At 45.2% G+C, this 21,731-nt stretch overlaps 1 protein-coding gene across 3 annotated transcripts in view; it reads left to right on the top strand.

Moving 5' to 3' along the window:
- Nucleotides 1-21,270, top strand: part of Usp39 (ubiquitin specific peptidase 39) — a 36,139-nt gene extending 14,869 nt beyond the window's left edge. Inside the window, exons 6-13 of one of the 3 annotated variants that reach the window (XM_078027948.1) lie at nt 78-303; nt 1,493-1,570; nt 3,967-4,034; nt 4,575-4,715; nt 8,151-8,293; nt 18,560-18,695; nt 20,066-20,152; nt 20,850-21,270. In XM_078027948.1, the coding sequence (XP_077884074.1) occupies nt 78-303; nt 1,493-1,570; nt 3,967-4,034; nt 4,575-4,715; nt 8,151-8,293; nt 18,560-18,695; nt 20,066-20,152; nt 20,850-20,897 (927 nt within the window). In that variant the 3' untranslated portion in view covers nt 20,898-21,270. Of the gene's footprint in view, nt 1-77; nt 304-1,492; nt 1,571-3,966; nt 4,035-4,574; nt 4,764-8,150; nt 8,294-18,559; nt 18,696-20,065; nt 20,153-20,849 lie in introns of all 3 variants that reach the window. The other 2 variants (XM_078027947.1, XM_078027949.1) reach the window with 2 other exon arrangements.
- The last annotated feature ends 461 nt before the right edge of the window (nt 21,271-21,731 follow it).

The following is a 21,731-nucleotide window of genomic DNA, read 5'->3' as shown; positions in this document are numbered from 1 at the left end:
AAGAATGTTGGCTGGAAGGGCTGGGCCCAGCGACCCTGCAGAGGGGTTTTGGATTAAGTACAGTGTTTGATTTCCAGGCTCTGTCTAACGTTCCTCCTCTCCGGAACTACTTCCTAGAAGAAGACAATTACAAGAACATCAAGCGTCCTCCAGGGGACATCATGTTCTTGTTGGTCCAGCGTTTTGGAGAGCTGATGAGAAAGCTCTGGAACCCTCGAAATTTCAAGGCTCATGTCTCTCCCCACGAGATGCTCCAGGCTGTGGTCCTCTGCAGCAGGAAGACCTTTCAGATCACCAAACAAGGTAAGGAGCAAGGGCTGGAGGGAGGCTCTGTGGCAGAGCATTTGCCCAGCACCACAGGCAGAAACACAGGTCAGAAAGGTCATTTGTGTTTCTCTCATTTGAGGACAACAAAGCAAGTTTGAGGAAGAAAATGTACTTCTGCTTTGCAGTGAATCTTGATGATAGTCGTGAGTGAGTGAGTAGCTTGAGTGGGTTCCTTACTCCTCTCTGCTCAGAGTCCCAGAAGCTGAACAGAAGGCCTGTCTTGTTTGGTGAGGTGGACTGTCTGGTGTAGGGAATGCCAAGAGGCTAGGCAAGGCAGCAGCCCATGCTGAGTCCCTGCCACCTGTGCTTCTCACCTTGTCAGGTCTACACATGGGTCCTCTGATGAACCTCAGGTTGCTGTCATCTCTTTGGCCCCAGGTTGTCATTGCCTTGTGAATAAAATAACTCTTAGTACCTGGATCTTGGGTGCTGTCTGCTAGTGTGCACATTAGTTTGCTCAGCATGCATTTGTGAGGCTAGACTTTAGAGCCACAGGGAGCTAAAAGCTAAAGGCAAGGTAGTTGCAGAGAAAGGTAATCACAGAGTGTTAGGCTCTGTGGTAAGAAAGGGCAGAGTGTGCTCTGGAGGGAACACAGACAAGGACCCCAGCTGAACAGGGGGAGGCGAGTTGTGGGCAGGCATTCTGGGTAGGAGCATAGAGGTACGGGATCCAGGCTGGCTGCCTGCACTTAGCTGGACCTTGGATTCTGGGGTCAGTGGAGAGCTGAGGTGGAGACAGGGAAGGAAGGACCAAATTCCTGGTTTATGTGCCACTGTGGGAGTTGCGATTCTCTTCTGTCAAAGGTGGGGGCCAGTGAAGACTTCTATGTGAACATGTGACAGCAGACTGGGGAACAACTTAGTGGCTTTTAAGAGTCTCAGGCACTTAGGAAAGGAGAAGTAAGGCATGATCGGTGAGTAGGTAAGGAGTGAGCCCAGGCCCCTTGGGGACTTGGGGTGATAGGAAGTAACACCCACACTGGGGTGGTAATGTTGGCTCATTCCCAAGGGCAGAGGTCATAGTCTCTGAGCGAATGGTGGTGGTAGTCTGTGGCCTGGCCTGAGGGCTTCTTCTGGGAGTGGGTAGCAGGACTGCAGCGTGGCCGGCTGCGGGCTTCACCTCCTGCCTCCAGTTCCCTCATGTTCCATGCCTCCTTTTCCCCAGGAGATGGAGTTGACTTTCTGTCCTGGTTTCTGAATGCTCTGCACTCAGCCCTGGGGGGCACAAAGAAGAAAAAGAAGAGTAAGTCTTGTTGCTTATAAAACAGCTGTTTTTCTTTGCTGGTCCATCTTTAAAAAACTACAGCTTCATGTCCTCTTGTTCTTAACTGTTTGTCTCTTTTGTGGGGAGAGGGTTGGGATTTATTGTATACACCAAATTTTATTCTTTTTTTTTTTTTTTTTTAATTTTAATATTTATTTTTTAGTTATCGGCAGACACAACATCTTTGTTTGTATGTGGTGCTGAGGATCGAACTCGGGCCGCACGCATGCCAGGCGAGCATGCTACCGCTTGAGCCACATCCCCAGCCCCCAAATTTTATTCTTGAATAGCTCCTGTCCATAATTTTTTAATGTTAGAATGTGATAATTATGCCCAGTGGTTTTTTTACTTTTTGTGGTCCTGGGGGTTGAACCCAGGTTTCAGGTGTGCTCAGCAGGTGCTCTGCCACTGAGCTGCAGCCCCAGCTGTTCCTGTAGCAGAAGTGCCTTGAAGACAAGTCAAGTGAAAGGCAAATCCTGGACATTCTCACTCGTGGGAGCTGAGAGAGTCTGGTAGCAGAGAATAAAGAGTGGTCGCCAGAGGCTGAGGCAGGGTGGAGGGTGCAGCTGGACAGGAGGAGAGCGTCTGATGCTCTGTGTGTAGCACGGTAGGGTAACTGGGCAACAGCACTTCACTTTGGGTTTTGAAATAGGCAGTGGAGAGAATTTGGAATATTCTTACACAAAGAAATGGTAAATGTTTGAAGTGATAGTTATTATACCAGCTGTCCTGATTTGATCATTACATACTATATACATGTTCTAAATTGTTACACTGTACAATCATTACGTGTCAATTAAAATTTCTTTTAACGATGCAGGTGCACCACAAAAATAAAAATAACTTTTTAGGTCAACTTGTCTGTTTGACTTCCTCACATGCTAATCTGATTTATTCCTGTTTATAATAAGATTTTTTTTTTTATCAGGAATGGGTACAACAGTGCCCCAGAAATCCTGACCCAGTTTCAACACACAGGACAGCATGTTATGGACCCCCAGGCTCTTGCCACTGCAAGCACTAATGTGGGTGGTGGCCTGGCCTTTGAGTTGAAGGTTAGAGCTGATTCGCTGCCAGTTCTTCACGCTTGCTGGACCTGTACTTGGAGGCAGGAGGCTGGCCTGCTGGGGTCCCTGCTAGGGTCCCAGACCTAGAGTCCCTGTGCCACTCATTGTCTTCACTGGCTTAGGGGTACCTACACATCTATCAGCTCAAAGGCTGCAGAGCTGGGCAAGCCATTGTAGAGACCTAGGTAGACTTCTTGACTTCTGAGTTGAGGGCCCTGGAGGTGTCCTGCAGGCCTTGTATTCTCTTACTTGAGGCCTGCACCACCTGGTGTCTTCATCTTGTGCATGTCTTCTGCATCCTCGCCTCATGTCCTGGGAGGATTCTAGGACCCAGTGTGCTTGAACTTTCTTTGCTTTGCTTCTACTCTTTTTTAAATATTTTTTTGATGTTAATGAACCTTTATTTTATTCATTTATTTGTATGTGGTGCTGAGAATTGAACCCTGTGCCACACACATGCTAGGCAAGTGCTCTACCACTGAGCCCCAGCCCTAGGCCTTTGCTTCTGCTCTTGCCCATATCTTAGTCTGTAGTTTTGCTTTTGTGTCCAGTATAGACTGGACTTTATTTCCCTTGTGGGCAGCATATAGTTAGGGCAATTCCTTGGTTGGGCCCTGTTTGCTTGTGAAAATACACACACACATACACACACACACACATACACACATAAACACACATTCAGTACTGGGAATTGAACCTAAGGGTACTCAACTACTGTGCTACATCCTCAATCCTTTCTTTTTTTTTTTCTTTTTTTAAATTTTTTAGTTCTCGGCGGACACAACATCTTTGTTGGTATGTGGTGCTGAGGATCGAATCCGGGCCGCATGCATGCCAGGCGAGCGCGCTACCGCTTGAGACACATCCCCAGCCCTTTTTTTTTTTTTTTTTTTTTTTTGAGACAGGGTCTCACTAAGTTGCTGAGGCTGGTCTCAAACCTGAAATCCTACTGCCTCAGCCTCTCAGGTTACCAGGATTTCGTGGATGCACCACTGTGCCCGGTTGCTTGTGAATTTTTTCTGAGTCATGCATCTTCAGGCTCTGCGAATCATTCATCATTTCATGCGTCTCTCATGGGCCAGGCCCTGTCTTGGAGGGCCCACGTGCCTTGGGGAGAATACACATGTGATCACTTCCACAACAATTATGAAAGTACCGCATGGTGTCTATTTCCCAGGGAATCTTCTGTTTAGGGAGGGCTTCTTTGGGTCTCATGCTGAAAGTTGCAGGTTTATTTCAGAAATTGCGATGTGTTTCTGACATGCTTCCCAGGCTCACAGTGTTTGTGCTTGCCTTTTGTTTGTGCAGCAATTGTGACGGATGTTTTCCAGGGGTCCATGCGGATCTTCACTAAGAAGCTTCCCCATCCTGATCTGGTGAGTGGGTGGAGCCGGTACAGGACTGATCTGTGTTGCCTGAGTGGACTTGGGAGAAGCAGAGAGACACTTGGAGGATAGAGCTGCCCAGAGCCTCTGCTCAGGCCCCTATGGGTGGCTGTGGGCTCTGGAGGCAGGGGCTGGGGTAGCATGCTGGAGGGAGGGCCTGGCCCCGAGTGTGCTGGTATTCTGAGAAGGCTCAGCCATGCCTCTCCTGCTGTCACAGAGCCTTGGGATAGTCTGTCTATGAGCAACGTACCCAGAAGAGGCTGTTTTGTTTGTTTGATTGGTACTAGGGATAGAACTCAGGGTGCTCCACACTGAGCTGTACCCCAGCTGGTTTATCTTATTTTGAGACAGGGTCTTGCTAAGTCCAGGCTGGCCTCATTCTCCCAGGCAACTGGGGTTATAGGTGAATGCTACCACACCTAGCGAGCTGTGAATTCTTGAATAGTGTAGTCATGGACACTGCCCAGGCTCTGGCACCTGCTCTGTGCTGCTCACATGCCTTCCCTCCTGTTTCTTCTTGCCTGTTTCTAGCCAGCAGAAGAAAAAGAGCAGCTGTTGCATAATGATGAGTACCAGGAGACGATGGTGGAGTCCACGTTCATGTACTTGACGCTGGACCTTCCTACTGCCCCGCTCTACAAGGACGAAAAGGAACAGCTCATTATCCCCCAGGTGCCGCTCTTCAACATCCTGGCCAAGTTCAATGGCATCACTGAGAAGGTAGCCACGTGTCCTTCTGTGCTGCCAGGCTTCCCTTGCCCTCTTGACTTCCTCATCTTCCTGCTCCCACCGCCTAGGGCCTGGGCCTGCGGGCAGTGCTCTTCCACTGGGCTGTACCCCTGCCCATCATTTTCTTTTTGTACTTGAGCGTTGCCACTTGTTGATGCATTTGTTATAAAGTGTGTCCTTTTGATCAAGCTCCTGAATTCTTTGGAGTCTCGGCTCTTAACTCACGTGCCCTTTTCTATGTCTCTTCTGTCCCTCCGAGCTCCCACCTCAGATGTGCTTCAGAAACTCAAAGGCAGGAAAACACACCATCTCTCTCTCTCTCTCTTTTTTTTTTTTTTTTGGTACTGGTATTGAACCCAGGGGCGCTCTATCACTGAGACACATTCCCAGCCTTTTTTTTTTAAGTTTTTCTTTAAGCTTACATAATGTCAAGATTCCCATGAGACCTTAGTATTGATCTAAATTTATTCTTTTTTTTATATTTATTTTTTAGTTATAAGTGGACACAATATCTTTATTTTGTATTTATATGGTGCTGAGGATCGAACCCAGTGCCTCACGCATTCTAGGCGAGCGCTCTACCTCTGAGCCACAACCCCAGCCCCTCATTCTTATTTTAATAATACTAGCGTGGACTAGTACAGACAGTTTCTTCTGGCTTTAGCTTTTAAGCAGATACAGAGCTATAACATGTTTACAGATGATGTACAGAACTTTTAACTAATTGATTAATAGTGGTGATGTAATATGATTTTTTTTTTTCTTTCCTGGTACTGGAGATTGATTGAACCCAGGGTGCTCTTACTATTGAGCTATATCCCCAGCCTTTTTTATTTTCATTTTCCTTTTTTTGTGGTGCTGGGTATTGAAACCAGGGCCATAAGCATGCTAGGTAAGTGTGCTATTGCTGAGCCATGTCCCAGCCCTGCCCTTTGTATTTTTTATTTTCAGACAGGTCTACTAAGTTGCTGAGACTGGTCTTGCCCTCACCATTCTCCTGCCTCAGCCTCCTGAGTCATTGGGGTGATAGACACGCGCACTGCATCTGTCACGAAGCTGTTTCTTAGTGTTCTAAACCTTCATCTGGGTGATGGCTGCATGCATGTCGCAGCACGACATGGGTTAGGACCTCATTCCTTTTTGTGGCCCAGTTACATTCCATTGAGTGAACATGCTGTATTTTGTGTATTCATCAGCTGGTGGGCTTTAGGCTGGTTTTCACCTCTCAACTGTTAGTGCTGATGTCAACACTAGTCTGCAAGTTTCTATGTGGGCATGTTTTCCCTTCACCAGGGCACATGTTAAGAAGGGGTGCTGCTGGGTCATGTAGCAACTCTACATTCAGATGTTCGAGGAGCTGCAGACTGTGTCCCAAGTGCCTGCACCACTTTCTTTACACTCCTACCTGTAACTTATGAGGGCTCTGTTCTTCATGTCTGCACCAACACCTGTCTCTTCCTGTCATTGATTACAGCCAGTTTTTCAACAGACAAAGGATCTGAAAGAACACTTCACAAAGATGATATACAAATGGACAACAAATATATGAAAAGATGTTCAACAGTAATCAGGGAAATACAAGATCATGTGTCATTTTAACGCTGAGTAATATTACATTGTGTATATATACCACAGTTTCTTTATCCATTCATCTACTGAAGGACATCTAGGTTGGTTCCACAGTTTAGCTATTGTGAATTGAGCTGCTATAATCATTGATGTGGCTGTGTCCCTATAATATGATGATTTTAAGTCCTTTGGGTATAGAGCAAGGAGTGGGATAGCTGGGTCAATGGTGGTTTCATTCCAAGTTTTCTAAGGAATCTCCATACTGCTTTCCATAGTAGTTGCACCAGTTTGCAGTCCCATTACAATGTGTGAATGACTGTACCTTTTCCTCCACATTCTCTCCAACACTTACTATTGCTTGTATTCTTGATAATTGCCGTTCTAACCAGAGTGAGATGAAATCTTAAGAGTAGTTTTGATTTTCATTTCTCTAATTGCTAGAACAGTTTTTCATATATTTGTTAATCGATTGCGTATCTTCTTCTGAGAAGTGTCTGCCACATCTAATTATTTATGTGTGGTTTAGGTCTTCCATTTCTCTGTTGATCATCTGCCTGGTTTTTCTATTATTGAAAGTGGGGTATTGACATTTCCAACTTTTTTTTGGTGGGGTGGGTACTGGGGATTGAAGCCAGGGGCACTTAACCACTTAGTCACATCCCTAGCCCTTTTTATTTTTTTATATTGAGACTGGGTCTCACTGAGTTGCTTAGGGTTTTGCTAAATTACTGAGGCTGCCCTCAAACTTGTGATTTTCCTGCCTCAGCCTCCTGATATGCTGGGATTACAGGTGTGCGCCACCAAGTCCAGCTTGTCTAATTTTAAACAATACAGTGGGGTGGTCCTTGGAGGGGTCTGCTATTCCTTCCTGACCTTGCTCCGAAGGAGGAGGCTGTCACTGGTGCTTTTTTTTTGATTAGAATTTTACTAACTTCAGCATTAATTTGATAGTTTTATTTTCTCTTTATTAAGGATAAGAATTTATTAAAAACAGATTCATGTCCACCATGTTTTTGGTACAGGGATTGAACCCAGGGGAACTTAACCACTGAGCTTCATCCCCAGCCCTTATTTGTATTTTATTTATATACAGGGTTTCTCAATTGAGTTCTTAGGGCCTTACTGTGTTGCTGGCGAGATTCAAACTCATGATTCTCCTGCCTCAGCCTCCGAGCGCTACCATGCCTGGCTCATGTTCTCCAGCTTAAAAGCCCCTTGGGCTGGGCAGATACCCCGTTCCTTTGCCATTCCTCCTCCTCAGTGTACTGAGTAAGACCTTAGGAAATATGGCCTGGCAGATGCTTTGACCCATAATTCAGGGACTTTTTTGTGTGTGTGTGCTGGGAATGGAATCTGGGCCTCATGCTTGCCAAATACACACTCACACTGAGCCACACACAGCCCAAGTTTTGGGATCTTTGAAGAGGGAGAAGTGTGGGAAGATGGTAGCTACCTCTACTGGATATGTGTGGTGAGGGCTCCTCACTGTGGGAAGGCCAGGAGGTCCTGCCTTGCTTGGTGGTCACCAGCTTCAGCAGGGCCTCTTTCCTCTGGCTGCTTGGCTTCCTAGGTAGCTGGTGCCAAGGTATTGTGGTTGTAGTTGACAGAGTGATCATACACTGACTGAAGCCGCCCATGGTCAAGGTCTTTTTAATACCACTCAGCTGAATTGCTGGCCTCAGCCAAGTATCTTCAGAAGTCTAGATATGAGGCAGAATTATATTTAAAAAAAACAACAAACAAACGAACTCATGTCCCTGCACCAGCACCTGCAGAACTCTGGCACTAATGCGGTAATTCCATTCTCAGGAATATAAGACTTACAAGGAGAACTTCCTGAAGCGCTTCCAGCTCACCAAGCTGCCTCCCTACCTGATCTTCTGTATCAAGAGGTTCACTAAGAACAACTTCTTTGTGGAGAAGAACCCCACCATTGTCAACTTCCCTATCACGTGAGTGCCTTCCTGCCTAGCTCCCTCTGAGGGGCGGGGCACTTTTCCCATCCTTCTATAATTACCTGTGGACTACCTGTGTTGGGGTTGCCAGGAGCAGAGCCTGACCACTCTGCCTGCCTTGGGTCTCACTGTGGGGGTGCTGATCTTGAGGGACCGTGAGAGGATGTTTGCCTGCAGGCAGCCTGCTCTTGCCTCTGGATGCTGGGACTCGTCCTGCAGCATAGGGAGGAGTCACTGGGGCTGCCTGGGCTCCGTCTGCTGCTCGCCCGGCAGACTCTGGCACTGGGGGGCTTTAGGCTCCAGATGGCCTGCCCTCATGGAGTCTGCCTCTTCTCTTTTCTTCCCAGACATCGACATCTAGACTCCCAGTTTCCTCCTGTGGATGTGAAGTCGTGACATTCAGTTTGTCATTGCAATGTGTTTTTATGAAGCATTGCACTTGAATGGGAAATTGGGAGGATTTATACCCAAAGCTTCTAGTTTGCTGCCTTCTAACTTGGAAAGAGCTGTTGGGAGGTACCTTGGGGGTCTTTGAGTACACAAGAGATAGGGTTCTTCTCACTGCAGAGAAGTCTCTGAGAAGGGGAGGAGGCTGCTCGGGATCGGACCAGGCCAGGCGAGCAGGTACGGAGAGAGCTGGGCAGAGGGTCAGGGAGACAGTTGCGTGGGCATATGATGTCCAGCTGGGTGGTCGTTTCTCAGGTGTTACTTCTCAGTCTTTATTTTTCTGAACTTTCACAAAGAGTTTGGAAGCTGTTAGTGGGCAAAGGCTTATCTCCTTGTTTCTTTCTCCCTCTGCCTTCTTCCGTTTCCTAGTCACCCTGTTAACGCAGGACTGCCAGTTTTTTCCTTTGAAGATAGTTCTAGTTGTTAGCTCTCTGTAGTGTTTAAGAGAATGATGTCTAAAATTCAGAGGCCTGAGTTCTGGGCTGCCCTAGTGGTGACCACAGAGACGTCATCTGCCTGTTTTCTGCACGTATTCTCTCAGCAACTCCGTGAGGTCCTTAGCAATCTTGTGAGACCCTGTCTCAAAAATAAATAAAAAGGGATGGGGTTGCAGCTCATTGGTAGAGTACACCTGGGTTCAATCCCTAGTACCACCACCACCACCACCACCCCTCCCCCCAAAAAAAAGAAAATTACTGTGAGACAGGATTTTGCTAAGTTGCTAGGTTAAACTTGAACTTGCTATCCTCTTGCCTTAGTCTCCTGAGTTTTGGGGATTATAAGTATGCACCACCACACCCTGCTGGGATAACTTCTTAACGATAATTCCAAGGGAATCTTTTTTTCTTTTCCACTCTTTGTCTTCCTGTTCTTCACTCATATCTCGTTTGTGTGACAAGTAGAATCAGTGGGGGACATGAAATAGATTTCTGCTATCTCGAATGGGACCACAGAGACACTTTCTTTGAAATTCTGTGGATCAGATTTTTTTTTTTTTTTGTAATACTTAGTTGTATTACAGAATGCATTCCAATTCATCATACACAAATGGAGTGCAACATTTCAATTTTCTAGTTGTACACAGTGTAGAGACGCATCATTCGTGCAATCATACAAGTACCTAGGATAATGATGTCCATCTCATTCCATCATCTTTCCTACCCCCCCAACCCTTCCCCACCCTCCCCTTTGCCCAATCCAAAGTTCCTCCATTTTTCCCATGGCCCCCCACCATCAGCATCCACTAATCAGGGAAAAAATTTGGCCTTTAGTTTTTTGGGATTGGCTTAGTTCACTTAGCATAATATTTTCTAACTCCATCCATTTACCTGAAAATGCCATAATTTTATTCTCTCTTAATGCTGTAGTAATATTCCATTGTGTATATATACCACAGTTTCTTTATTCATTCATCTATTGAAGGGCATCTAGATTGGTTCCACAGTTTAGCTGTTGTGAATTCAGCTACTGTGAACATTGATGTGCCTGTGTCACTATAGTATGCTAATTTTAAGTCCTTTGAGTATAGACTAAGGAGTGGGATAACTGAGTCAAATGGTGGTTCCATTCCAATTTTTCTAAGGAATCTCTATACTGTTTTCCAAGGTGGTTGCACCAATAGGCAGTCCCACCAGCAATGTATGAATGTGCCTTTTTCCCCACATCCTCACCAACGCTTATTGTTGCTTGTATTCTTGATAGCTGCCATTCTAACTGGAGAGAGATGAAATCTTAGAGTAGTTTTGATTTACATTTCTCTAGTTACTAACATTGTTGAATACTTTTTCATATATTTGTTGATGGCATGTATATCTTTTGAGAAGTGTCTGTTCAGTTCCTTGGCCCATTTACTGAGCCCATTTACTGATTGGATTTATATATATATATATATATATATATATTTTTTTTTTTTTTTTAATTTTTAATATTTATTTTTCAGTTTTCGGTGGACACAACATCTTTGTTTGTATGTGATGCTGAGGATCGAACCCGGGCCGCACGCATGCCAGGCGAGCGAGCTACCGCTTGAGCCATATCCCCAGCCCGTGTTTGGGGGTTTTTTGGTGATAAGTCATTTTGAGTTCTTTATATATCCTGGAGATTAGTGCTTTGTCTGAGGTGCGAATGGTAAAAATTTGCTTCCATTCTGAAGGCTCTCTTTCACCTCACTGATTGTTTCTTTTGCTGAGAGGAAGCTTTTTTTAGTTTGAATCCTTCCCATTTATTGATTTTTTTTTTTTTTTTTTTTTTTTTTTTTTTTTAAAGAGAGAGTGAGAGAGAGAGGGGGACAGAGAGAGAGAGAGAGAATTTTAACATTTATTTATTTTTTCTTAGTTCTCGGCGGACACAACATCTTTGTTGGTATGTGGTGCTGCTGAGGATCGAACCCGGGCCGCACGCATGCTAGGCGAGCGCCCTACCGCTTGAGCCACATCCCCAGCCCCCCATTTATTGATTTTTGATTTTATTTCTTGTGCTTTAGAAGTCTTGTTAAGGAAGTGGTTGTCTAATCTGACATGATGGAGATTGGGGCCTAATTTCTCTTCTATTAGGCACAGGGTCTCTGGTCTAATTCCTAGATCCTTGATCAACTTGTTGAATTTTGTGCATGGTGAGAGATACAGGTTTAATTTCATTTTGCTGCATATGGATTTCCAGTTTTCCCAGCACCATTTGTTAAAGATGTACATTTTTGGTGCCTTTGTCTAGGATGAGATAACTGTAATTTTGTGGGTTAGTCTCAGTGTCCTCTATTCTGTACTATCGCTGTGTGTGTCTATTTTGGTGGCAATCCCATGCTATTCTTGTTACTATTGCTCTGTAGTATAGTTTAAGGGCTGGTATGGTGATGCCTCCTGCTTTACTCTTCTTGCTAAGGGTTGCTTTGGGTATTCCGAGTCTCTTATTTTTCCAGATGAATTTCATGATTGCTTTTTCTGTTTTTATGGGGAATGTCATGAGGATTTTGATTGGAATTGCATTAGATCTAAATAGTGCTTTTGTTAGTATAGTCATTTTTACAATATTAATTCTGCCTGTTTAAGAACAAGGGAGATCTTTCCATCTTCTAAGGTCTTCTTTAATTTCTTTCTTTAGTGTTCTGTAATTTTCATTGTAGAGGTCTTTCACCTCTTTTGTTGAGTTGATTCTCAAGTATTTTATTTTTCTTGAGGCTATTGTAAATGGGGTAGTTGTCCTAGTTTCTTTTTCAAAGATTTGTCACTGATGTACAGAAATGCCTTTGATTTGTCGGTGTTGAATTTTATATCTTGTTACTTTGCTGAATTTATTTATTAATTTTAGAAGTTTTCTGGTGGAATTTTTTTTGATCCTCAAGGTATAGTATTGTGTCATTGGCAAATAGTGATAGTTTGAGTTTTTCCTTTCCTCTCTGTATCCCTTTAATTTCTTTGATCTGTCTAATTGCTCTGGCTAGAGTTTCAAGGACTATGTTGAATAGAAGTGGTGAAAGAGGGCATCCCTGTCTTGTTCCAGTTTTTAGAGGAAATACTTTTAATTTTTCTCCATTTAGAATAATGTTGGCCTAGGGCTTAGCATAGATAGCTTTTATGATGAGATATGTTCCTGTTATCCCTAGTTTTTCTAGTGTTTTGAACATGAAGGGGTGTTGTATTTTGTTGAATGCTTTTTCTGCATCTTTTGAGATGGTTATATGATTCTTATCTTTAAGTCTATTGATGTGATAAATTACATTTATTGATTTCCATATGTTGAACCAACCTTGCATCCTGGGATGAACCTCACTTGATCGTGGTGCACTGTCTTTTTAATATGTTTTTGTATGTGATTGGCCAGTATTCTATTGAGATATTTTGTGTCTTTGTTCGTTAGGGATATTAGTCTGAAGTTTTCTTTCCTTAATGTATCTTTGTTTTTGGAATCCGGATGATATTAGCCTCATAGAATTAAGTTTGGAAGGGTTTCCTCCTTTTCTGTTTCATGGAATAGTTTGATGAGTATTGGTATTAATTCTTTTTTTGTAGGTCTTATAGAACTCAGCTGAGAATGCATTTGGTCCTTGGCTTTTCTTGGTTTGTAGGCTTTTGATGGAGTCTTTTATTTCCTTGCTTAAAATTGATCTGTTTAAATTGTGTACGTCCTCCTGATTCAGTTTGGGTAGATCATATGTTTCTACAAAGTTGTCATCGAAATTTTCTGTTTTATTTGAATATAAATTTTCAAGATAATTTCTAATTATCTCCTGTATTTCAATAGTGTGTGTCATAATGTTTCCGTTTTTCATCATGAATTTTAGTAATTTGAGTTTTTTCTCTCCTTCTCTTTATTAGCATGGCTAAGGGTTTATTGATTTTACTTATTTTTTCAAAGAACCAACTTTTTGTTTTGTCAATTTTTGAATTGTTTCTTTTGTTTCAGTTTCATTGATTTCAGCTCTGATTTTAATTATTTCCTGTCTTCTACTTTTGGTGTTGATTTGGTCTTCTTTTTCTAGGGCTTTGAGATATGTTAGGTCATTTGTTGACTTTTTATCCTTTTAATGAATGAACTGCATGGAATTAACTTTCCTCTTATTCCTGCCTTCATGGTGTCCCAGAGATTTTGATATGTTGTGTCAGTATTCTCATTCACCTCTAAGAATTTTTGTTATCTCCTCCCTGATGTCTTCTGCTTTCCATTGCTCATTCAATATCTTGTTATTTAGTCTCCAAGTGTTGCAGCAGCTTCTATTTTTTATTTTATCATAGATTTCTAGTTTCATTCCATTATGATCTGATAGAATACAAGGTAGTACCTCTCTCTCTCTTTTTTTTTTATTTGCTGAGTTGCTTTGTGGCATAATATGTGGTCTATTTTAGAGAAAGATCTATGTGCTGCTGAGAAGAAGGTGTATTAACTCATTTTGGATGAAATATTCTATATATGTCTGTTAAGTCTAAATCATTGATTGTATTATTCAGCTCTATAGTTTGTTTAGCTTTTTGTTTGGAAGATCTATTCAGTGGTGAGAGAAGTGTATTAAAGTCACCCAATATTATCGTATTGTGGTCTGTTTGACTCTTGAACTTGAGAAGAGTTTGTTTGATGAACATAGATGTTCCATTGTTTGGGGCCTAGGTATTTATGATTATTATGTCTTGTTGATGTATGTTTCCTTAAGCAGTATGAAAAGTCCTTCTTTATCTCTTCTGACTAACTTTGGCTTGAAGTCCACTTTATCTGATATTTGGGTGGAAACCCCTGCTGGTTTCCGAAGACCATGTGAGTGGTATGATTTTTTTCCATATTTTTTTCAGTATGTGGATGTCTTTTCCTATGAGATGAGTTTCTTGAAAGCAGCATATTGTTGATTTTTTAAATCCAGTCTGCGTCTTTTAATTGATGAGTTTAGGTCATTAACATTCAGAGTTATTATTGAGACATGGTTTGTATTCCTAGTCATTTTTGTTTATTTTTGGCTTTTAATTTGAGTTTGTTTCTTTGATTGGATTTTCCTTTAGTGTACTTCCTTCCTTTGCTGATTTTCATTGTTGTTTTTCATTTTCTCCTCATGGAATATTTTGCTGAGAATATTCTGTAGTCCAGGCTTTCTCGTTGTAAATTCTTTTTTCTATCATGGAAAGTTTTTATTTCATCATCATATCTGAAGCTTATTTTGTTGGATATAAGACTCTTGGTTGGCATCCATTTTCTTTCAGAAATGGTATATGTTATTCCAGGATCTCCTGGCTTTGATGGTCTGGTTTGAGAAATCTGTTGATCTGAACTGGTTCCCCCTATGCGTAATCTGAAACTTTTCTCTTGCAACTTTTAAAATTCTATCCTTATTCTGTATGCTAGGCATTTTCACTATAATGTGCCTTGGTGAGGATCAGTTGTGATCTTATTTATTTATTTATCTATTTATTTATTGTGGTGCTGGGGATTGAACCCAGGGCCTCGTGCATGTGAGGCAAGCACTTTACCAACTGAGCTGTATCCCCAGCCCATCTGTTGTGATTTTGTACATTTGATGTCCTGTAAGCCTCTTGTATTTGATTTTCCAATTCATTCTTCATGTGGGAAATTTTCTGATATTATTTAATTGAAGAGACTGTACAGTCCTTTGGTTTGTATCTCTCTGCCTCCCTCTATCCCAATAAATCTTAGATTTGGTCTTTTCATGTTGTCCAATAATTCTTGGAGGTTCTGTTCATGGTTTCTCACCACCTAAGCTGTGTGGTCACCTTTATTTTCAAGATCATATATTTTGTCTTCTTTGCCTGAGGTTCTATCTTCCAAGTGATTTTAGTCTGTTGTTGATGCTTTCTATTGAATTTTTTATTTGGTTTATTGGTTAAGAGTCTCTCTCTCTTTTGTCTTGTGCTGGGATTGAACCCAGGACCTTGTGCATGTGAGGCAAGCACTGTACCATCTGAGCTATGTCCCCAGCCCCTCTATCTCTTTTCTTTTTTCTTTTTTTAATATCTATTTTTTTAGTTATAGATGGACACAATATCTTTATTTTACATTTACGTGGTGCTGAGGGTGGAACCTGGTGCCTCACGCACATTAGACGAGCACTCTATCATCAGCCTCAGCCCTAGCTGCCCCCCTCTCTTGAGGGGATCTTTTACTCCTCTCATGTCTCTGTGTTGGGGTGCCCAACTGCTACCTGTATTTGCTCTCTTGATTCATTCTTTCCTTTGCAGACGATTTTAATTATCTACATTCTGACCTCCTCTGACATTTCATCTGCTGTGCAGTCAATGGAATCTGTTAGTGCATTAGCTGGTGTGTTTCTTCATACTGTCCGGGTGTCTTCCTCTCCAGCAGTGTGGATTTGAGGTATTACTGTTTCTACCTTGTAATCTTGTAGTGTTCCTGCAGGTCACCCACACCTTGCCTGCAGGGTCCTGGGCAATGGCATTGTAGGTCCTGGCTCTTGTTGGGGAAGGCCACCCCACATTCACTGGTAGATGGGGTGCAGCGCCCGTGGTGTGTGCACAGTCACTTTGCCCCTATCTCGCGGCAGTCTCTGCTCCTCTCTGGATGAGGTGTTATTTCAGAACTGGCCTTCTGTGAGTGGCCACAGTCACCAGCCTGTTCCTGGTAGCAGTGTGGTGTTGGCTGCAGGGCAGCCCCCAAGGAGGACTGTGGACGGCCGCCTGCTCAGTTGCACAGAAGCTCCCTGCCCGCGGTCTTCCATGAGGGCCAGAGCATGTTTGTTTCCCCACCAGTTGCATTTGGTACTTTGGGATTGACTTCAGCAGTTTACCCTTCAGAAAGTTGTCTGGAGCAGTGAAGGAATGGATGGCTTCTTAACTTGGCAGCCTTTAGGGGCATCGCTATGTGTGACGAGTTTTGGAAACCCATTCTTTAATTACTTCACACATTGGAATTACTTTGAGAATAATGTGATGTGGTGATCCAGACATCTCTCCTTCTCAGAAGGACCCGTTTTGTGCCTCAGTCTTTTGTGACACATTCTCTGTTGGAGAATCATCCGTCTTCCAGTGGTGGATGGTGCCCTCTGGTCACTGGAGATGGAGTTTTCTGTGTGCAGGTTTCAAGTTTCACGTTCAGCTATCTAGACCACAGGAGACTATTGTCCAGCTGGATCTGTTGTTATGGTGGGAGATGTACTTTGCTCCTTTGCCCGCTTTCTGAGCAGTTCTGGTCCAGCCTGAAATGTGAGAGTAAACAGTGCTGGGTCACCCAGCTCTAGATGGCAGTTCAGGCTGAACAGGAACACCCGGGAGTCCGCTCTTAGCAGCCTGCAGGCAGCTGCTGTCTAGCTCACGGACTCTCTTAGGATGCGTGTTAAAGTCAGGTTTCACAGTGTGTACTTCTGCTGGCTGGCTGTGTAGTCTACTAGATGCCATCTACTATTAGAAACAGCTCCCTGCATAGAGAAAGGTCCAGAACAAAGCCACACGCTTGTTTATTACCATGTGGTTCACTTTTAAAATCCCTTTGTATTATTGAACTGTGGACACCCTGGCGTAGACTAAATTCAGAGGAAGAAATGTAACCGGACGTGACAGGCTAGAGATGCAGAGCTCTTAATGAGTGTGGAGGAGGCCTTGGGTCAGGCACTGGACATGCCACCATTCGTGGTTTCTTGTGAGTCCTCCTCGAGATGGCACTGCTGTGTTTCATGTTACGAGTGGCAGCATCAGGATGATTTTTCAGAGATTGGAAATGTGATGTCATTTTATTTGTGCCTGTATTTTATGAATATTTTGCAGGTTCTAAAAAATGATCTATTTTCCTTAAAATTACATAGCATGTTGGTTTTCTCTCTCTCTCTCTCTTTTTTGTGTGTATGGTGCTAGGGATTGAACCCAGGGCCTTGTGCATGCAAGGCAAGCACTCTACCAACTGAGCTGTATCCCCAGCCCAAGAATGTTCTCTTAATATTCATCTTAACTGCTGGGCACAGTGATGCATGCCTGTAATCTAGTACGTGGGAAGCTGAGGCAGAAGTATCATAGGTTGGAGACTGGCCTCAGCAATTTAGCAAGGCCCTAGGCAACTTAGTGAGATCCTATCTCAAAATAAAAAATAAAAAGCACTGTGATATAGCTCAGTGATAACATGCCCTGGGTTCAGTTGCCAATACCCCCCACACACCCACACACAAGAAATATTCCTGTTAACCGTTCTATTAAACTATTTGAAAGTTCTTAATATTTGACAATAAGCATTTTGGGTGGGGGCACTAAGGACTTTAACACTGACCTATATCCGCAGTCCTTTTTAAAACTTTTTTTGAGAAAGGGTCTCACTGAGTTGCTGAAGGTCTCACTAAGTCGAGAGACTGGCCTTGAACTGGAAATCTCCTGCCTCAGCCTTGCGCATTGCTGGGCTCCAGATGTATGCCACTGTGCCTGGTAATAGTAGGTGTTCATTATAGCACTTAATTTGCAATAAAAAAACTGATAGAATTCAACACAAAGTCCAGGATAAAGTTTTATTCTAGGTATCAGAGTTTTATTCTTGATATTAAGAATGCTCTGCACATTTGAATGTGAAGTTTCAGATATTAAAAACAAATCTAATGTCTCTGAGTCCCAATGGGAGGAACCTAGTCATTTCTTTTGGCAGTTGGAATGGAGAAACTTGGAAGCTATGGGTGGTCAGGGTGTGGGTCAGGTGGAGGAGAGAAAGCCATGTGCAAGTGAGAGGGAAAGTGATAACTAATGGCAGGAGGAAGCACAGCAGGGCGGCAGCTCCTTGGACCCTGCTCCTTCCTCAGTGCCTGGCTTCAAGTGCGATTCCTGTCTGAAACCTGAACACGTTCCCTTTTGTGCCGAAGCTACCTTAGTGGGTAGTTACTTGTAACCACTTGGCAACTTACTTGATTGAAAGAAAAACAAGAAAGTGAGGTCTTGAAAGTAACTAAAAAGTCTGACACTCTGCCTGGGTGTCATACTGAGACTTGGTGACAGGTGGCAATGTCTATCCCATATGTGGTGCTGCTGTAGTCCTGCGGCTGCATGCCAGGTGGGTGGCTCACACCTGCCGGCTCACTGCTCCTTGCGCTCCTGGAGGAGATAGTGACCCTAGCCCTGGTGATGAAGATACTCACGGTGTGGCCCTGAGGCCCGTGGCTGAGCTGAAGCCAGGGTTCTCCAGGATGTCGGCCGAGTCAGGCCTGTACCTAGAAGATGCTTTTCCTTCACAGTCTGTCCTTGTTGGCAAGTTTTATGATGCCAGCTGACCTAAGCGTCCAGGGCTCTTGGAGCCTGTCCACAGCTGGGGTCCCAAAATGGTCAGCAGCTTTGTGGTCCCTATGTGGACAGTCCCCGACTGCAGCTTGCTGTGATGTTCTGCTTTGTCTTCCCACCACAGGAATGTGGATCTGAGAGAATATTTGTCTGAAGAGGTCCAGGCAGTGCACAAGAACACCACCTACGACCTCATCGCCAACATTGTGCACGATGGCAAGCCCTCTGAGGGCTCCTACCGCATCCATGTGCTGCACCATGTGAGTGGCCAGCGCCTCCTGCAGGAATGGCGTGCTCCTTAGGCACGGCCTGCCCTTGGGACAGCATTGAGCATCAGTCGGTGGTTTAGGGCTGTGGGCACGCTAGGGAGCTTTTTAGAACCCTGAAGCCTGGGCTCACCCAGGTGGGGGCCAGTGGTGCTGCTGGAGGTCCCACAGTGCACTGGATGCCCTGCCACAGAGACTGTGGTCCAGGACGTCCTGCCAAGGTTCAGAGACTCTGGCTCCTGGAGGTGGAGAGAGGCATGGTGGTATAGGTCCCTGAAGGTTCTGGTGAGCAGCCAGGGTTGAGACCCTGTCCCCACCAGAGCCCCACCTGGCAGAGTGGGTTCTCAGCCCAGGCGTTGGCATCCCTGAGTGCAGTGGGACTGCAGAGGCTCAGCCTCCTCAGCCCACGGAGCTAGAACCTGCACTTAACAGACCTGATCTTTTGGAATTCAAACTTCAAGAAGCACTGGTTTAGAGACTTTTTTTTAGCTCACAAGTTTGTGAATTTGTCTCAAACTGAAAACAGAAAACATGAACTGAGATATATTTGGTATCAGATTTTTAGCATAAATTGTTCTAATCCGATTAGTCTCTTGGAATGTGGGTTTAATAATCACTGTGTGTATTTATCAGTGCTATTCTGAGTGCTAGGACGCATACCCAGTGCTTCCTGTATGTCTCATTTCTGTCCTTACACACAAACCCAAGGCAGATATAGTCTCTTCTCTACAGATAAATTGAGGCTCAGCATTGAGTAATTATCTGAAGTCAGTAGAGCTGGGATTTGGTCTTTGGCCTCAGAGCATAGGCCATGGCCAGGGGCTCAGGGCTGGCTTGCTTGCTGTCCTCTGTCTGCACTCTTGGAGTATCCAGGAGGTCTGCCGTGTCTGTTCTGTCATGCTGCTCTCAGACAATGTGAAGGTGCGGCAGGAGGACTGCTGCAGGAGCTGCCTGGCTCTGGAGCACAGGGAAGCCTATAGTGAGGTAGTCTCACTGGCATTGCTGGAGCTGCAGGCCAGCGTGGCAAACAGTGACCCCCAGAAACACTTCCCTTGACCTTCTTTGCTCCTCTTCTTGGGGGAGGTTCTCCTCCTAGCCAACTCTGGCCCCTCCTGCCTGAGTGTGTCTGCTCTGTCACCAGCACAGGAGGAGACAGCGAGGGTGAGCATGAGAGGCAGCCTCTTCCTGCTCTTGGCATCTGCCCAGTTTCTTCTTAGGAGGTGGGCAGGGGTGTGTGAGCCTCTGCTGCAGGAGTCGAGGTGGCTGAGTCCTGCCCTCCTCCCTTTGCCTCTGTGGCAAGGTCTCATGGCTCTGGGGTATGGTCCCTTCCTTCTGCACTGATCCAAACTTTCTGCCGTCTGCAGGGCACTGGCAAGTGGTACGAACTGCAGGACCTGCAGGTGACGGACATCCTGCCCCAGATGATCACACTGTCGGAGGCCTACATTCAGGTGGGTGTGGGCAGGGTGGAAGTGGACCGAGAGGGAGCCCCAGGAGGTTCTGAGAGACGCTCAACTGATTACCTGGTCCAGAAGGTCAGTCAGGTTTTCAGAAGAGAAGAGTAGGGGAGTGTGAGAATCTGTGAGTGAGCAAACCGGGTTGCGTTTGTGGCCAGGACCCTGAGCTCTGCCCAGGGCCCTGGCACAGCCAGTCAGCACTGTGCTTTGTCCATCTCTGTTTTGGAGTACTGACCGTGTTATTTTGACTGCTCCAGTGGAGTGAGTGCCTGCGAGGCGGGGTCTTCCTTTGTAACTACTCTAGTTAGAAGATAACAGAGGAAGACTGAGATATGAAAAGCCGTGCCTTTGTAGAAGAGAAGGAGTGAGTGTCGGAGAGGTGACTGTCTCCTCTGTGGCTTCCTCCTGGGTTGAGACTTGGCCATGCCTCTTTTGGGCTGTGGGGTCTTTTGGTGCCTGGGATCGCTCCTAGGGCCTTGGCATGTGAGTCGTGCTCTACACCTGAGCTGCACTCCCAGCCCCTGTGGGTCCTTTTTTAGAAAGGAGCTTTGAATGGAAGGTAAGAAGAGGAGAGGCTAGGTGGGGTCGAGGAATAGGGACTAAAGGAGTGTCCTGGCTGGTGATGGTGGCCGACGCGTGGTTGGGTGCCAATTGCCCACTGCGGATGGAGAAACATCCTCTTTCCTTACAGATATGGAAGAGGCGGGATGCCGGGGAGACCAACCAGCAGGGGGCGTGAGGTGGGCCAGCTTCCCCCTGAGGACAACCCAGTGAACAGGACCAGAAGTGGAGCCGAGCAGAGGCAGGCTGCAGGTGCCGTGGGTCCTGGCTACGCCACGCATTGAGGGGCCCTCCACCAGTCCTATATATAGCGCTCCTCCCTCCTTCTTGCCGTCCTCTCAACTGCAGCAGTCTGAGTGCTTTGCAGGTGGCTGTCCTTTCTCTTTAGCAGCTGGTGCATGAAGGGTGGATGATTCCTCGTAGACGTCGAGCCTCAGGGTTGTGGGAGTCATATCATGAAGCCAGTCACGCCTTCTCCTCCAGGGAGGTGGTTCTCTGTGGTTCCCTTAGGTCCTATGGGTTTTTGGATGGATTAAATTCTCTGTTTTTAAGTCAGCCTTCTGTCCTATGTGCGTCACCCACTGCTGGCAGATGGAGGCTGACTTGCCTCCTTTCCTGTCTTCACTAACTGCCTATGCTGCGGCCTGTCATCTGGCAGACACCCTCCTGTCACCTGGGATGCGTTTCTCTCTAAATCTGGAAGTGACAAGTTGTTACTGTGCTGGACCCAGCGCAGCGCCCAGAGCAGGATTGCCAGTCGGGAGCTCAGGTAGACATGGCCTTGCAGGTGGGCCTGGCTGCTGGACCTGGGTGCTGCTGCAGGTCCACAGGAACAGGGAGCCTTGCACACAGTGGTGGGCAGCCAGCTGCTCTCGCGGAGCCACAAGCATGCTTGCTGTGCCTGGCACTGTCCTCCTTCCCCTACCTCGCTAGCAGCGAGGTTTACTTTCTGGGCCATTTCAACTCTGCCTGTGGCCTCGCTTGTCATATTAATAGCATGATTCATAAACAA

This window comes from Ictidomys tridecemlineatus, chromosome 12 (genome assembly GCF_052094955.1).
Source record: "Ictidomys tridecemlineatus isolate mIctTri1 chromosome 12, mIctTri1.hap1, whole genome shotgun sequence".
Taxonomy (NCBI): domain Eukaryota; kingdom Metazoa; phylum Chordata; class Mammalia; order Rodentia; family Sciuridae; genus Ictidomys; species Ictidomys tridecemlineatus.
The sequence above is the reverse complement of the archived record's forward strand: the minus strand, read 5'-3'. Positions and strand labels throughout refer to the sequence as shown.